Raw genomic sequence first — 18,886 nt, 5'->3', positions numbered from 1 at the left:
CGGAAAGTGTCAGGATTCCCCAAAGCCCTTCTATTCTCCCATGTGTTTGAGAAGAGTGGTCTGCTGGGGCTATTCAGAAAGGGCATCTTTTTCACACAGCCCTTGACTTAACTGCCCTTTATTCTGCATTTACTACAAGCCAGACCCTGTGCTACATCCTGCACGTCAGCTGTTCTCAGCAGGAGGCAACTTTGACCCTGCGGAACATTTGGTAATGTCTGTTGTTGCCACAGGTGGGTGGGTGGTGGGTGCTACAGGCATCAGTGGGTGGGGGCCAGGGATGCTGCTAAAAACCCTACAATGCACAGGGTAGCTGCCACAACAATGATCTTGCTCAAAATGCCAATAGTGCTGAGGCTGAGAAAGCCGTCTGTATGCGAGTATCTCATTCATCTCCTAACAGGTCTGTGTGGAAGACGCTATTAATTTTCCCATTTGAGATGGTGAAACTGAGGTCTTGCAAGGTTGAGCCACTTGGCTGAGGCCACTGCACCATCAAGGTCTGTCTGTGCCCACATGTCTATACTACCCTCTTTGTTCCCAGAATGCTACCCTGTTACATTGCTTTTCCCTTTCTTTTGCCCTTCTGTTTTATTTTGCTTCTCTCATCTTCCTTTCTTGTTGAATTATCTCTCTGTGTGTGTGTGTTGCAGGCCCCAGTGGCCTTGGATATCAATGTCCCCTGCTCCCAGCTCCCAGAGCTATAGTGTCTATGTTAAAATGTCTGAGGTACAGGCTGGGCCGCTCCCTTTTTCACCCGGGCAGGGTTGGGTCTTCTCAGTGACTCACCTGCCAGGATTAATTGGGCAAAACGATGATGTAAAGTTTAACCTCTTGCTGGAGAAATGCTGAATCAAGGAAGTAAGCAATGTTAATTATCGAACCTGCTTTAGTCACCAGAAACCAGAAAGGTTTTTTCCCCCGAGGACCTCGGGGAGGTTGGGCAGGGCTGAGGATCTAAGTACTGCAGAAGTCACTGTGCCCCAGGAGTACTGGCGCTTTCTGGAGTGACCTCAGTAGAAAGGCAACTGGGCTGCAGTGCTAAGGAGAGGTGTATGCAGAACCTCAGCTCGCTTCCTTTTTTCACCTGGCTGACTGCTATCAGCTTCCAGGTTTTCACCTGAAGATCACTTCTTCCAGGCAGGCTTCTCTGACTTTCTAGACTAGGTGGACCCTCCATTACATACTCCCTTCATCTCCCATAATTGAACCTCACAGCACTTTGCACACTTAATACCTTGTAATCAAGTATGTTAATAATTTGTTTAGTTTTTGTCTTCCCTGCTAGCTTGGAGGTTCCATGGCTGTAGCAACCATGTCTGTCTTGTTCACTGTATCACCTGTGCCCAGCTCAGTGCCTGGTGGGCATTCGACAACTCTGTTGACTGGTTCACTGACAGGCTGTGAGGGGCTTTGGCAACTAGGATTCACAATGGGCTTTGGACACTTGCCAGGTGAGGACAGCATTCACAGAAAAAACTGCGAGGTGTGTATAGGAAATGGTGGACAGATGACTGGCTCTGCCTCAGTCTCTATCTTTGTCTTTTTTATCCAAAGTCTTTTTTTTCCTGCATTCATTTTTGGCTTCTCTCACATGGGTTCACAAGGAATTACAGTCTGAACTAAGCAAGTGCAATTGTCCCAAGAGTCACACTCCTTCCCTAATTCTGGAATTGTCACTGCTTATCAAGAAAGCAAAGGGGCTTTTGGAAGCCTTTGCACTTCAAAGCAGGCTCCAACAGATCATCTCTGAAGCATGTGGCTGATCAAGCTCATTCTCAGTAGGGCATGTTTGTATAGGCTGGCCCTGGGGCAGTGGGGATGGGAGATGGTTTTAGCTTCCTGGCTTGACCCAATGATAATAATAATAACAGAGTGAACATTTATTGAGCCATTTACCACTCCTAAACCCTGGCCATTATCTCATGTATAAGCATTGCCTTGTTTTATCCTCGTAGCCATCTTATGAAAATTACCATCATTAGTCCCATTTTACAGATATAAAAACTGAGGCTCAGAAGGAGTAAAGTATCTTGCCCAAGGTTATACTGTTTGGTAAGAAGCAGTGTGAGTTCTGTCCTAGATCTAGCTGACCCCAAAGCCCATATTTTTATTTCCTTACTATACTGCCTGTGCTGAGAAGCTCTTTGCCTCAGAGAATAGCTCTACCCAATACCTGCGGGGCCTGACAAAACTTTGCACCAGCCAGAAAGAAAACAGGTCTCTTCTGTAAAAGTGTGCTCGCGCAGAAGACAGGAAGAATCACAACAATAACCATGATTCATTAAATAATAGAAACAGCTCTTTCCCTGTGTTACCTATCTTCAGAGTGTGCTGTTAGCCAATTAAGGCACATAATACTCTGCCAAGTCACTTTTGTCATTCCAATGAGAAAACTGGGACCCAGACAGGCAAAACCCTTTGTCCAGGGCTATACAGTTAACTGTGGGAGTGCTAGGATCACATTCTTTGAGGCCTCACTCGTGATGTATCTATCACCTTTCTTGTGCAAATAACGGTTACTGCCACCTGGGACTATGTGGCTCAAAGATGTTATATATTGTAGGGACTATTAGTTATATTTTAAATTATAATTCATGTGTTTATTTAACTTTTTGGGGAAGACCTTGAGTCTGTTAAGGAAGTACCTTTTCCTGACAGTGTTTTACATATAAGAGGCAAGATCACCCCCTCCTCCATATCTGTTAGTAGTTGTGAAAAACTATACCTTAAAACATTCAGATTGGAATGATCATTTAGATTTTAAAATGTTTGGCCCATTCCCTGTGTTAATTCAGGGTTCTCCCCAGTCACACAAATGACAGATTCTAAAAGCTCCACTTGGAGGAAAGAGGGGGAAGGTAATAGCAATGGCTGCAGCTTGAGTTATTGCTACCATTGCCAAGACCCTGCATGGAAGGAGTTATCCCAGTTTGCAGATGAGTACACTGAGGCTTAATGGGGTTAGATACTTAATTTCAATGTCATTTAGTTACCAGATGGCAAAGCCATGACAAGAAGCTTTGCCTGACTCAAAACCTTTTTGTTTGTACTAAGCTACCTTCCTCTGTAGAATAAATACAAACCAAACCAAACACAATAACAACAACAGAATCCATAGATTCCACTTCAGCATTGGCAGTATTTAGTTTCCAGCAGTCTATGCGGTAGGAGAGATTTCTCATTGTACTTCCCCAAATCCTTCATGTTTTGATTTATGTTCCTTTTCTCTTCAGAACACAGGAAAATAAAACTGGTATAGAAACACAAGTTTGGAAAAATAAAGTCATCATTCAACCCCACATCAATCTTTTCTTCTCCAGGCTGAACAAACTTGGGCCTCTTTCTCCTGATCTTGGCTCAAGTGTGGGAACCAGACCTCAGGAAGGCAAGGGAGGGAACACGTGGGCCAAGGAGGCCTGGACTGGGGGCCAGCCTACGGCAGTGGCAAGGATGTAAACAAGGAGACTGCACAGGCAGGCAGTAAGATTAGCCCAGCTGGCAGCGGCCAGTGGAAAAAGGGGTGGCTGTTCAGTGATGGCAAACATGCCATGTGGGAAGGCGGTGAGAAATGAATCTTGTCTTTGAGCTAGGGGAATGCCCAGGAACAAATGAGAGAGAAAGAGAGAGAGTTTAAGAATATGAACTTTGGACTCCCCAATATATGCTGAGGGATTATGATGTGTAGGTGTGGAGATCAATAGTGAGATAAAGCTCACAGCGCTGTGTCTTACAAATAGCTCAATATTATAGAAGAATTGTGGCATAAAAAAATTCAGGAGTGACAGATTTGGAACACCATCATTTTGCAACCCCTAATGAAATAATGTTCAAACCACCAGGTAAAAGGCTAATGGGGACCCATTTAATGGATGCAGCAGGCTGACACTTGAATAGAATCAATTTTAATACAAAAAGGGAGGCAGTTAGGCATTATGTGCTTCCTGATGTGTTGCTATAAAAAGTACTTAATTTTTAACATGAGTGTAAATATAACAGAATGGGAAAAAATAGTCTTTTTCAGTAAATGATGCTGGAACAACTTCATATCTACAGGTAGAAGAATGAATCTGGATCCCTATCTCACAACATAGATAGAAATTAACTCCAGCTGGATCATAAAATCTAAACATAAGAGTAAAAACTGTAAGCTCTTAGAAAAAAATGCAGTGATAAATACTTATGAATTTGAATTAGACACTGGTTTTTAGATATGACAACAAAAGCACAAGCAACAAAGGAAAGAGTAGATGTGATGAAAAACTTTTGTGCTTCAAAGGACACACCTAGAAAGTGAAACGGCAACACGCAGAATGAAAGAAAAAATTGCAAGTCTTATAACTGATAAGGGACTTGAATCTAGAATATGTAAAGAACTCTTACAACTCAATAATAATAAGAAAACCTGACGATAAAATGGGCAAAGGATATAAAAATACAGTTCTCCAAAGAACACATGCAAAATAAACGCATGAACAGATGCTCTTATTAGCCGTGAGGGAAATGCAAATCAAAACCACAATAGGATAACATTCACACCCAATTGGATGGCTGCAATAAAAAAGACTGATAATAAAACAAGTGTTGGCGAAGATGTGGGGAAATTGGAACCTGCATACACCAAGCCTGGGAATGTACCATAGTGCAATCACTTTTGAAAATCATTGGCAGTTCCTTAAACACAGAGTTACTATACGATCTAACAGTTCCACTTCTAGGTATATAATCCGATGAAAGCATATGTCTACAAATGTTCATAGCAGCATTATTCAAAATAGCCAAAAAGTAAAAACAACCCAAACGCTCATTCATTGATGAGTGGATAAACAAAATTTGGTATATTCATACAATAGAATGTTATTTGCCATAAAAAGGAATGAGTACTAATACATACCGCAACATGAGTAAACCTAAAAACATATTCAGTGAAAGAAACCAGCCACAAAGATCCAAATATTCGAATACTGTGTGCTTCCACTTAGAGAAAACATCCAGAATAGGCAAATCTATAAAGACAGAAAGTAACTTAATGGTTTCCTAGGGCTGGGGTTAAAGGAAATGGTAGTTTGGGAGGTGATGGCTAAGAGGTGTGGGATTTGTTTTTGGAGTAAAGGAAATGTTTAAAATTGACTATGGTGATGAATGCTCAACTGTGTGAATATATTAAAAGCCATTGAATTGTACACTTAAAAAACTCAAACCAAACTAAAAAACAAGTACTTAGTACTGCCTATGAAGTATTCTTGACAAAACATTGAGCCCGAAGCTTTCAAGCCTCTAGTTCTATCAGCTTACAGAAAGTATGGGGGAGGCCAGGCTCAGTGGCTCACACCTGTAATCCCAGTACTTTGGGAGGCCGAGGCGGGTGGATTACTTGAGTCCGGGAGTTTGAGACCAGCCTGGCCAACATGGTGAAACCCTGTTTCTACTAACAATACAAAAATTAGGCAGGTGTGGTGGTGCATGCCTTTAATCCCACCTTCTTGGATGGCTGAGGTGGGAGGACCACTTGAACCTTGGAGGTGGAGGTCGCAGTGAGCCAAGATCACACCACTACACTCCAGCCTGGGTGGCAGAGTGAGACTCTGTCTAAAAAAAGAAAAAAGAAAAAAAGAATGTATGGGCTAGAGAGGAATGTATTATCACTGCAAAAATGCAACCAGTAATATCCAGAATTTGGAAAATTCAAAAGGGCAAGTGACTTTTTTTTAAATGTATAGATGGTTAAGGGAGAAGGAGGGATGTGGAGAATAAAGAAATTTAAGAGCCATATTAACTCAATGCAATGTGTTTACTTCATTTTGTTCCCATTTGAACAAACACTAAGAACATTCATAAGGCAAATATAAAAATTTGAACACTGAATATTTAATGTTTTTAAGGAATTGTGTGTGTGTGTGTGTGTTTTAGACGGAGCCTTGCTCTGTGTCACTCAGGCTGCAGTGCACTGGCAAGATCTCGGCTCACTGCAACCTCCGCCTCCTGGTTCAAGCCATTCTCCTGCCTCAGCTTCCCAAGTAGCTGGGACTACAGGCATGTGCCACCACACCTGGCTAATTTTTGTATTTTTAGTAGAGACGGGGTTTCTCCATGTTGGCCAGGCTGGTCTTGAACTCCTGACCTCAAGTATCTGCCTGCCTCCACCACCCAAAGTGCTGGGATTACAGGCATGAGCCACCATGCCTGGCCTGTTGTTCATTTTTTAGTGTGTGATAATGGAATCATGGTTATGTTAAAAATATTTTTAAAGAGACACTTGCTGACATTTTTCTGGACGAAATGATATGATGTCTGGACTTTGCTTTAAAATAATCCAAGAGGCAAGGTGGGCAGATCACTTGAGTCAGGAGTTTAAGACAAACCTGGCCAACATGGTGAAACCTAGTCTCTCTTCATAATACAAAAATTAGCTGGGCGTGGTGGTGCACACCTGTAGTCCCAACTACTCGGGAGGCTGAGGCAGGAGAATCGCTTGAACCTGGGAGGCAGAGGTTGCAATGAGCCAAGATCGTGCCACTGCACTTCAGCCGGGGCAACAGAGCGAGACTTTATCTAAAATAAATAAATAAATAAATAAATAAATAAATAAATAAATAAATAAATAAATAAAATAACCGAAGAGAGGAGCAGGTGAATGAAAGGAGATATATCTGAAATAAGATTGGCCCATTAGTGGATAATTGCTGAGACTAGGTGATGTGTACATGAGGGTTCATTATACTATTCTTTCAACTTTCAAATACGTTTGAAATTTTCTTTTATAAAAAGTCCAAAAAATAACAGGATAGGGATTGAAGAGCAATCCAGCAACTGATTGCTAAGACATTTTGACTGCTAAAAAGTTTTAAAATAACAACAATAACAAAAGTGGTAGCCAAGCACTTTATATTCACTTTTTATTTTTGATCTTCCCAATAACCTTGTGAGTCAGAGGTTAATTCTCATTTTTTGGTGGGAAACAAGCTCAGTATTGATTGGTCCTACATCCCACCATGGGCTGGGGAAGAGGTACCTGGGTCTAAGGCTGCCATGGTTTCTCCTGTACAACACTGTATCTCTGGGTGGCTCATGACAGTTCTTTACCCAGGGGGCTCTGGCAAAATAGAGAGTGAGGTGGGAGGCCTTCTGGTCCTTTCTTGCTTTCAGCCACCTGCCTGTGAAACCCTGCTAAGGCCTTAACTGGTAATTTACGAGAAAGTTTAAGGGGTTATCTTTACCCAGTGGGTACATTTTCAAAAATTTAACAAACACATTTCAGACACTCAGTAGGCCCCATAAAAGGCACTATGGGGGCAGATAATGATAACATGGGACAGAGCAATTGGAGGGGATAGGTGTTCATCTAATGGTGCCTCCTCTCTTTTCTACCCACAACTCTTTGGGAATGCTCAGTGAGTTCTGGAGTGCTCTGACAACATCACTTATGAGTATGAATTTGTTGAGTGAAAATTGTAAAATAAAAGAAATATTTATCTTGGGAGATATCATCATAAGACTATAAACATAGGGTTAATTTATCTCTGTAAATTACCTCAAGAAGGAAGATTAGCTAAGAATCTTAAATATAAATTTGAACTGGGAGGGTGTCCAAAGGAAAAAATATATATATTAGTGCTAAGTAAACCATTTCTCATGGCAGCCCTGAGAACCATAAAGTTGGGTTGTGACTCCTATGAAAGACAGTGACGAAGGAGCACCCTGGGAGAAGATCTGGACTTATAATAGTTCAAGCTCCCAGAAACTACTTTATTCAGACTATTTCAAATATGGGGTTAAAAGGACAGTCAGCTTTATAGACCTCAGAATTCCCCAAGGCTCGTGACAGCTCATCTTCCCAGATGAGGAGCCCAGGAAAGACGCTTGGACTTGTCATTATCATCCTGGCATAGGATGGAGGACAGTGGAGGAAGGAATTACATTCCTTACACTGACTTAAGTGACCCCCACCTTTTTCTCTCTCTCTTGTCTTTTTTGTTCTAGGTAATCAGAAGAGGGGTTTGGAAACTCAAGAGCACATAAGTGAACAAAACATCAAGCCTGCTCTTAAAAGTTTTTCAATCTTACGCATGTTGGTAAGATATATATGTGGTATTTATAGTGTAAAGAGGGTGTTATATGTTCTAATATATATGTTACAACACAAGTATAAACAATGTGCTGTGAAAACAAGAGAGATATATATGAGAGAAATAATTCTGTGGAGGAGCAGTGGCAAGAGCTTCCTTGAAAAACAATATGCTTACAGGGCCTTGGGGTATGGATATGAGGGCAACAGGTGAATGCAACAAAAATAAATTCCAGAAGGAACAGCAATTATTTATTCAAAAAACATTTGTTCATTGCCCAGAATAATGCAGGCATTGTGCTGCGTACAAGGACAAAAAGCAAAGAGGTGGCCTAGTACATGGTGTGCATATAGGAATGTACACACACACTGTACTTTTATGTGTATGCACGTGTGTGTGTCAGCAGACCTGGGAGACCAGGAAGTGAACTGTAGCCAGATCATGGAGAGTCTAGAATATCATACTAAAATCTCACTTGGGGAAGGGAGCACAGGTCTGCCCTCAAGTCTGGACCCTGTTTCTACCCTTGAGACATTGTGCAAATTACTTAATCTTTTTGGGAATTCCTAGCCAGCACAGTCAGGCAAGAGAAAGAAATAAAGGGCATCCAAATTAGAAAAGAAGAAGTCAAACTATCTCTGTTTGCTGATGATCTTATACCTAGAAAACCCTAAAGACTCCTCCAAAAGACTCCTAGATGTATCAATGAATTCAGTAGTCTCAGGTCACAAAATCGATGTACACAAATCAGCAGCATCGCTATACACCAACAACAAACAAGCTGAGAAGCAAATAAAGTACTCAATCCCTTTTACAATAGCTATTAAAAAATAATTTTAAAATATTTAAAAAAATATACTTAACCAAGGAGGTGAAAGATCTCTACAAGGAGAACTACAAAACACTGTTGAAAGAAATAATAAATGACACAAACAAATGGAAATACGTCCCATGTTCATAGACTGGAAGAAACAATATCGTGAAATGACCATACCGCTCAAAGTAATCTACAGATTCAACACAATTTCTATCAAAATACTAACATCATTTTTCACAGAAGCAATCCTAAAATTCATATAGAACCAAAAAAGAGCCCAAATAGTCAAAGCAATTCTAAACAAAAAGAAAAAATCTGGAGGCATCACATTACCTGACTTCAGATTATATTACAAGGCTATAGTAACCACAATAGCATGGTACTGGTATAAAAGTAGGCACATAGACCAATGGAATAGAATAAAGAACCCAGAAATAAAGCCAAACACTTTTAAACAAATGATTTTTGACAAAGCACCCAAAAACCTAAACTGGGGAAAGGACAACCTATTTAATAAATGATGTTGGGAAAACTGAATAGCCACATGCAGAAGAATGAAACTGAATCCTTACCTCTCACCATATACCAAAGTTAACTCAAGATGGATTAAAGACTTAAATCTAAGACCCGAAACCATAAAAAATCTAGAAGAAAACCTAGAAAAACTCTTCTGGACATGGGCCTAGGCAAAGAATTTATGACTAAGACCACAAAAGCAAATGCAACAAAGACAAAAATAAATAAATGAAACCTAAGTAAAATAAAAAGCTTCTGCACAGCAGAAGAAATAATCATCAGAGTAAACAGAAACCTACAGAATAGAAGAAAATATTTGCAAACTATGCATTTGACAAAGGACTAATATCCAGAATCTACAAGGAACTCAAATCAGTAAGAAAAAAGCAAACAATCCCATTAAAAAGTGGGCTAAAGAAGATACACAAGATATATAAGCAGCCTACAAACATATAAAAAATGCTCAATATCACTAATTATCAGGGAAATGCAAGTTAAAACCACAATAAGATACCACCTTATCCAAGTCAGAATGACCATTATTAAACAGTAAAAAAACAGTCGATGTTGGCATGGATGTGGTGAAAAGGGAGCGCTTAAACACTGCTGGTGGAAATTTAAATTAGTATAACCTCTATGGAAAACAGTATGGAGCTCTCTCAAAGAACTAAAAGTAGATCTACCATTTGATCCCACTACTGGGCATTTACCCAAAGGACAAGAAGTCATTATAACAAAAAGACAACTGCATGCATATGTTTATCACAACACAATTCACAATTGCAAAGATATGGAATCAACTGTTGAGTGGATAAAGAAAATGTGTGTGTGTGGGGGGGTGTGTATATATCTATATATAGATATATAGATATACATACATACATATATATACCATGGAATACTACTCAGCCATAAAAAAGAATAAAATAATGTCTTGTGCAACAACTTGGATGGAACTGGAGGCTATAATCCTAAGTGAAATAACTCAGGAATGGAAAACCAATATTGCATGTTCTCACTAAGTGGGAGATAAACTATGGGTATGAAAAGGCATACAGAGTGGTATAATGGAAACGGGAGACTCAAAGAAGAGAGGGTGGGTGAGGGTGGTTAAGGGAAGAAAAATTATCTATTGGATACAATGGAGGCTACTCCGGTGATGGGTACATTAAAATCTCAGACTTCACCACTATACAATTCATCCTTGTAACCCAAAACCACTTGTACACCTAAAGCTACTGAAATGAAAAAATTAAAATTAAAAAAAGACTAAGAAAAATACCTAATCTTTCACTCCCAGAGTTTTCCCGTTTGGTAAAATGAGCATACAAATACCTACTCTGAGCAGTTTTGAGGACAGTCATATGTTTGTAAATCACTTATTATAGTTTCTGGCTTTTTGTGATCACTCAATAATGGGATCCATTAATGGTTTGGGGAAGAGAAGTGGCTGAAGGGATTTGGGTTTGCAAGAGGTCATTATGAAGCCAAGACTGGAAGTATGGATGGGGTTGGGAGGGATTGGGCAGGGTGAGGCGAAGTGATTGAGTGTGGGCTCTAGGAGGCCAGTGAGGAGGCTGGAGCAATAGTCTAGGCAAGAGATGAGGACCCAAACTAAGGCAGTGAAATGGAATGGGCAATAGCAATAACTATTTAGGTGGCACAATGGCTTACTGATTAGCTGAATGTAGGAGGTGAGGGAAAAAGAGCTTTCTAGTTGCATAGCAGTTCTGCTACCCTGGATCCGTGATACAGAAGGAGAGAGGCTTAAGGAGTAGGGCTGAAGGATTGGTAGTGGGACAGGGATGGGGAGGGGGAGGGGAAGGGGAGAAAGAAGGCATATTGAGGAGCAGAACCTCTTAGGAAAACAAGAATGCTTCACTGCTCTGTGAGTGTGGGAGGCAGAGGGCGAGCAGGCTCCACATCCTGAACCAAGTCAATTTTAGAATCTCCAGGGAGGGCCCTGCACATGTGACTTTCCCCAAAGAGGCATTTCTGAAGGACTTCTTTCTAACTTGTGTCGTGTGCGGTTGATTTTCTTTGTCTCCAGGACTCTCCTGGAGGCCAACTGCATTGGTTTCAATCCACCCACTTAACTTCCTCCACTGCAGTTTTCCACAGAACTTACTCAGTATCTTCAGGTCTAATCCTGAATTGTTTTCGAGTGCCATTGTTTTTAGTCCATAGTTGCAGTTCATCTGTGAGGTCATTTCCTGATGCTCTACCCAGAAGTTTCAAGTGGTTTCCCACAGGTAGAAAGACACAATGACAAAGGTGAAAAAAAATTCCCGGCTCTGGCTTCTCATTATGAAAAGGAAGAAAATGCTACCCCTTGGGGTTTGAGACTTGAGGGACAATCCAAGACTTGTCTCTACCACAGGAGGAGAATGAGGCAGCAGCTTATTCTTGGTGCCATCAGCACCATACACAATGTTTGGACACAACTGGTAGTTCATAAAGAAACAAAGTGATAGTAAATGGAAGCCTTTTTCAGGTGCAAAAGACTTAGGACAAATTCTTTACTGAGGGGGTGGGTGGAGAAGAAAATGCTGGAAGGCCTTAGCATTCAAAAGGAGTCAAGTGAAGACAACCAAGAAAAGGGAGGCTGCAGACATCCAGGATAAACTACATTGGCAGAATGTTGCCTAATGTGGTCTTGGTTGACAGCATAGTGTAGTGACAAGAGCTTATGTTCTAGAATTAGACAATTCTAAATTCAATCCAGACTCTTTACTAAATTACACAAACTTGGCTTAATCTTTTTCCTTTTGGGCCTTAATTACCTTGCTATAAAGTGTTGATAATACCTCCCCTACAAAGGCTCTTATTACAGTTCTAGAATGGAGGGGAGGCTTAGGAGACCGAGACTAAAAGGAGACTTTTCTATCAGAGGATATCACTGTATCTATCTATCTATCTATCTATCTATCTATCTATCTATCTGTGTATCAATCATCCATCCATCCATCCATCCATCCATCCATCCATCCACCTACCTACCTACCTATAGATCCATCCATCTCATATTAGTTTCAGTAAAGTTTGAGGTTATATTACTCTTCTTGCTTTGGTAGTAGAATCTCCAGTACTCACTATGGTTACTAGCACATTGTAAGCATTCAACAGATGTTTATTGGCTGGAAGATTTACACTAATCTGTAATCTTTCTTTAGGAAATTAATTCTTTCTCCAGTCTTCCCTAAGTATATGTCACCACCACCTGCCCAGATATTTATGTTAAAAGTCTTGATTCCTTGATTTATTGAGCACCTGCTAGGGTCTAGGCACCATGTGGGTTGCTGGAGTGGGGAAGGTAGGGGGAGTGTGATGAGCCAGACCCAACCACAGCTCTCAAGAATGTTAGAGAAAAGGGAAGAACTTGCCATTTGTTCAACTTTCTGCTCATCATTAGATATAAGTCATAAGTGGGCCATTTCGAGTGTGTTTTTACAACCTTTGGACAAACATGTAGAAATACTTATAATCCACAGCCATCTGAATGGAGAAAAGGCTGCTGTGAAGTAGTTCCCTGGTCATCGGATGTGTGAATGCAAGGCCATACTGTGGAATTCTCACTATTTGTGAAAACTACAAAGGAATAATACTTGTTTTGAATCCTACTAAGCTTCTCCCACTCTAGTCCAGCCTCCGTAGATGACATAAATGCCCATAATAAGAATTTTAAAAGCACACAGAAAATGACTCTTGGTTAAATCTTTTGCGAAGCCAACTTAGAGCTGAGTGAGCTAGCTTATTTCCACTGAGTGTGGGCTGCACTTTATATATCTATGACTATATATAAAGAATCATTTCAAAAAATTCTGTGACTCTTTGGCTTAATTGTGAGTCACAAGGCTCCCATTTTAGACTGTGTGTGTTTGTGTGTGTGTGTGTGAAGGAGAACTTTGGGCATAAAGCATCTATTAATATGTACTTGTAAAGAAGTGCAGTGTGTATGTAGAAAGTTTTATAGTTTTTGTTAAAGCAAGGGGAGTGAAATGGAGGAGAAAGAGAAAGTGTGTATGTGTGTGCGTGTGCATGTGGTGCAGTTGGTGGGCAGAATTACATGAGCAGCCAACTTCTTAGCAACCCAGACAGTGGTATAAGATATGAAGTGTTGTAGGAGGTGATTGAAAACAATCTGTGTGCTTTCAGAATAGCACACGGGTCTCTGAGGAGCCCTTGACTTTCTCTTTCCTCCTTGTCTTGTCTAAAAGGGATTAGAGTCCAATTAAGCCTTTTAATCCCAAGGTAGAAATTCATGTTTAAAAACAAAATTTACAGCTCCTTAAAAAAAAGAAAAAACACATCAGTACAAGTTGAGTTTTGTCCTTTCAAGTTGCCACCTGCATGGTCCCAAAGAGTGTTTTCAGCTGAATACCCAACATGCAGCTCTTCTTAATTACTTTGCCTCATACCTCCACTCCTTCATCTTTTAAAGTACCCTTCAACCTAAATAGCCATATGCTGCTAGAAATACTTCAGCTTCTGGATTGCCACAACCACCCCTAGGCGTCTTCAGTTGGCAACACAGTGACCAGGGTTAACAATAGTATTAAGAGGCAACACTTATTGGATGCTTAGCATATGGTGGGCATCATGGTGCTAGTCACTTTACATGCATTATCTTATTAGGTACTCCATCTGGAAACACCCAGGGCTGGCTTCACCGGTTTGTGCCTTGCATAGCCACACAGGGCTCTTTGCTTGGTTTAATGCTCTGCTGTTCCCATCTTGAAATTCTTGATCATTTTTGAGCAAAGGACTTGTATTTTCATTTTGGACTGGGTCCTATAAATGTAGGTAACCAGTCCTGAGAACATTCAATAACCCATAGTTTCTTTTTGTTTCTTTTGCTTTCTTTCCATCTGATGTCTAATACATTGCCAGAGGATGGGATATTGAATCTCAGATTGTGATGCCAAAGCACTCTCGAGAAAATAGGTGCCATCATCTCCTTAGAGGGAAGTTATCTAAGGGACAGGAACGATATCATGGCACTCAGCAAGGGAAAGAAAAGTATCTGTGAGAATTTGGATAAGTTGTTTAACCCCTCTAAACCTAAGTTCGCTCAACTGTAAAATGGGGATAATAGTAATAACACCTAACTCACAGGCTGTTCAAGGATGAAATAAAATGTTTATACAATTCTAACATGGAATACATATGGCATTAGTTACTAGTAGGGCATTCTGGGTGCTTAGCAAGTACTAAACATCAAATATTGGTTGTGACATGGTATGAATCACTTGCCCAACTCCAAAGCGCCCTCATCCCAGGCGTTTCTTCCCTACCTGTCCCACACAGCTGGAAGGAACGTCTGCTTTCTCCATGGGCTGGGTGATCACAGAGGGGTTGCTGGAGCTGATGAGCACTGGGGTGCTGATCTCTACCATATGGCGCCCTGAAGGAGAATGGACCATCCGGTTGAGGGTGTTCAAGGCTGTTGTGATGGAAAACTGCCCAGGCGCCTTCCTCCTGGACCCTGGACCCCTACGGAGGGTAGACGTGTTGCCTCTGGAGGATGAGGACACCAGGGACAGGTTTTTTGTGCGGGATGACTGGCGACCTTTGTTCTTCTCTAGAAGGTGTCTTGCGGTGAGGTTTGGCTGAAAAGACAAAAGGTCCAATGAGAAGTTTGTCTTCCTGATCTAATGTGAGTAGCCAGTTCCTACCCACGTACATCTGAAGCCAGGTCAGGTGCCACCTCCTCAGTCACTGGCTGAGATGCTCATTTCTTGGTGAGCACAGTAACAGCTTCCATCTTTTATCAATGCATCCTCATGACTTTGCTCTATTAATGCATTCTCATAACTTTCCTGCAAGGTAAGTATTACTCTTTTACTGAGGTCCAAAGGGGATAAAAATAAGCCATGATGCTCTTCCCTGGCTGAGAGTATTCTTCCTTTACCCATTTTCCCCAGTCATTTCTGGCTGTTTTCACCTAGTGGACTTCTCCCCTCTTCCTTTAGCCATCCTGGAATCCCCTGCTGGGTTGGCCACTTGTCCTTCCTGGTGCTCCCAGCAGCCCCTGTGCTTCCCAATCATTGTATTTTTCCACTCCAAACTGCAATCCTTTACTTGCCTTTCCCCCACTAGTCCGTTAGCTATCTGGGTTGCAGGGACCTTCTACACGTGATTCTCTCCTGTACCCCAGAGTAGATGCTTAGTGTTTGTGGAATAATGAGTGAATGAAGTTGCTCAAGTTCATACATTTCATAAGTGTTTGAGCCAGAATGTAAGTGCATTCAGGACCCTGAATCCTTATGCTAAGACTGACTTTTACTACTTCCTTTAAATATGTTCATGTAATCACCATTCTTCCTTGTTCTATACCTCTTAGTCAGTGATGTATTGGTAAATCAGCTGTCAAAAAAAAAAAGTAACAAGAATGAAAGAAAGAAAACAAATCCCTGATTTGTGGAGTTTTCCAAGCCACCGATGGTTAAACAACTGGCTGGGAAAATTCCTGAAAATGTAACAACCAGCTCTTGTGATCTAGTTCCAGCCAACTCCAGTACACCACTGTGTTATGTCTGTCTTCCCCACCGTATAGGTCCATTCTCACAAGCAATATATCATAATATTTTGAGTACCCTACTTACTGACGGCCCCTGTGGGTTCATTTCCTTTGGAAATCTGAAACATGTTGACAAACAAGAGTTAGTGCAATAACTCTTAAATATTAGGATGATTACCTAAATTTTCATTTTTATAATTGTTACCAGTTGCCCTCTAAAACCGTATCTCATTCTAATTTAGAAATCCAACCAAGACTAAACCAGGAAGAAGTTGAATCCCTGAATAGACCAATAACAGGCTCTGAAATTGAGGCAATAATTAATAGCCTATCAACCAAGAAAAGTCCAGGACGAGACAGATTCACAGCCGAATTCTACCAGAGGTACAAGGAGGAGCTGGTACCTTTCCTTCTGAAACTATTCCAATCAATATAAAAAGAGGGAATCATCCCTAACTCATTTTATGAGGCCAGCATCATCCTGATACCAAAGCTTGGCAGAGACACAACAAACAAAGAGAATTTTAGACCAATATCCCTGATGAACATCGATGCAAAAATCCTCAATAAAATACTGGCAAACCAAATCCAGCAGCACACCAAAAAGCTTATCCACCATCATCAAGTGCAAGGCTGGTTCAACATATGCAAATCAATAAATGTAATCCAGCATATAAACAGAACCAGCGACAAAAACCGCATGATTATCTCAATAGATGCAGAAAAGGCCTTTGACAAAATTCAACAGCCCTTCATGCTAAAAACTCTCAATAAATTAGGTATTGATGGGATGTATCTCAAAATAATAAAAGCTATTTATGACAAACCCACAGCCAATATCATACTGAATGGGCAAAAACTGGAAGCATTGCCTTTAAAAACTGGCACAAGACAGGGATGCCCTCTGTCACCACTCCTGTTTAACATAGTGTTGGAAGTTCTGGCCAGGGCAATCAGGCAGGAGAAAGAAATAAAGGGTATTCAATTAGGAAAAGAGGAAGTCAAATCGTCCCTGTTTGCAGATGACATGATTGTATATTTAGAAAACCCCATCATCTCAGCCCAAAATCTCCCTAAGCTGATAAGCAACTTCAGCAAAGTCTCAGGATACAAAATCAATGTGCAAAAATCACAAGCATTCTTATACACCAATAACAGACAAACAGAGAGAGCCAAATCATGAGTGAACTCCCATTCACAATTGCTTCAAAGAGAATAAAATACCTAGGAATCCAACTTGCAAGAGATATGAAGGACTTCTTCAAGGAGAACTACAAACTGCTGCTCAACAAAATAAAAGAGGACACAAACAAATGGAAGAACATTCCATGCTCATGGATAGGAAGAATCAATATTGTGAAAATGGCCATACTGCCCAAGGTAATTTATAGATTCATTGCCATCCCCATCAAGCTACCAATGACTTTCTTCACAGAATTCTTAAAAACTACTATAAAGTTCATATGGAACCAAAAAAGAGCCCACACTGCCAAGTCAATCCTAAGCCAAAAGAACAAAGCTGGAGGCACCATGCTACCTGACTTCAAACTATACTACAAGGCTACAGTAACCAAAACAGCATGGTACTGGTACCTAAACAGAGATATAGACCAATGGAACAGAACAGAGGCCTCAGAAGTAACACCACACGTCTACAACCATCTGATCTTTGATAAACCTGACAAAAACAAGAAATGGGGAAACAATTCCCTATTTAATAAATGGTGCTGGGAAAACTGGCTAGCCATATGTAGAAAGCTGAAACTGGATCCCTTCCTCACACCTTATACAAAAATTAATTCAAGATGGATTAGAGACTTAAATGTTAGACCTAAAACCATAAAAAACCTAGAAGAAAACCTAGGCAATACCATTCAGGACATAGGCATGGGCAAGGACTTCATGTCTAAATCACCAAAAGCAATGGCAACAAAAGCCAAAATTGACAAATGGGATCTAATTAAATGAAAGAGCTTCTGCACAGCAAAAGAAACTGCCATCACAGTGAACAGGCAACCTACAGAATGGGAGAAAATTTTTGCAATCTACTTATCTGACAAAGGGCTAATATACAGAATCTACAATGAACTCAAACAAATTTACAAGAAAAAAACAAACAACCCCATCAACAAGTGGGCAAAGGATATGAACAGACACTTCTCAAAAGAAGACATTTATGCAGCAAAAAGACACATGAAAAAATGCTCATCATCACTGGCCATCAGAGAAATGCAAATCAAAACCACAATGAGATACCATCTCACACCAGTTAGAATGGCAATCATTAAAAAGTCAGGAAACAACAGGTGCTGGAGAGGATGTGGAGAAATAGGAACACTTTTACACTGTTGGTGGGACTGTAAACTAGTTCAACCATTGTGGAAGACAGTGTGGTGATTCCTCAAGGATCTAGAACTAGAAATACCATTTGACCCAGCCATCCCATTACTAGGTATATACCCAAAGGATTATAAATCATGCTGCTATAAAGACACATGCACACGTATGTTTACTGTGGCACTATTCACAATAGCGAAGACTTGGAACCAATCCAAATGTCCATCACTGATAGACTGGATTCAGAAATTGTGGCACATACACACCATGGAATACTATGCAGCCATAAAAAAGGATGAGTTCATGCCCTTTGTAGGGACATGGATGAAGCTGGAAACCATCATTCTCAGCAAACTATGGCAAGGACAAAAAACCAAACACCGCATATTCTCACTCATAGGTGGGAATTGAACAATGAGAACACTTGGACACAGGAAGGGGAACATCACACACTGGGGCCTGTCGTGGGGTGGGGGGAGTGGGGAGGGATAGCGTTAGGAGATATACCTAATGTAAATGACGAGTTAATGGGTGCAGCACACCAACATGCCACTTGTATACATATGTAACAAACCTGCACGTTGTGCACGTGTACCCTAGAACTTCAAGTATAATAAACAAAAGAAAAAA

At 40.7% G+C, this 18,886-nt stretch overlaps 1 protein-coding gene across 6 annotated transcripts in view; it reads right to left on the bottom strand.

Moving 5' to 3' along the window:
* SH3RF2 (SH3 domain containing ring finger 2) overlaps positions 1-18,886 on the bottom strand; it is a 127,199-nt gene that overhangs the window by 33,935 nt on the left and 74,378 nt on the right. For all 6 annotated transcript variants that reach the window (XM_004042754.5, XM_063706847.1, XM_055387298.2 and 3 more), the window contains exon 5: positions 14,694-15,008. In XM_004042754.5, the coding sequence (XP_004042802.3) occupies positions 14,694-15,008 (315 nt within the window). The remainder of the gene's footprint in view (positions 1-14,693; positions 15,009-18,886) is intronic.

The sequence above is a fragment of the Gorilla gorilla genome, chromosome 4 (assembly GCF_029281585.2).
Source record: "Gorilla gorilla gorilla isolate KB3781 chromosome 4, NHGRI_mGorGor1-v2.1_pri, whole genome shotgun sequence".
In the NCBI taxonomy this organism is placed as follows: Eukaryota; Metazoa; Chordata; class Mammalia; order Primates; family Hominidae; genus Gorilla; species Gorilla gorilla.
Note: the sequence above shows the minus strand (reverse complement) of the source record. Positions and strands in the feature narration are given on the sequence as shown.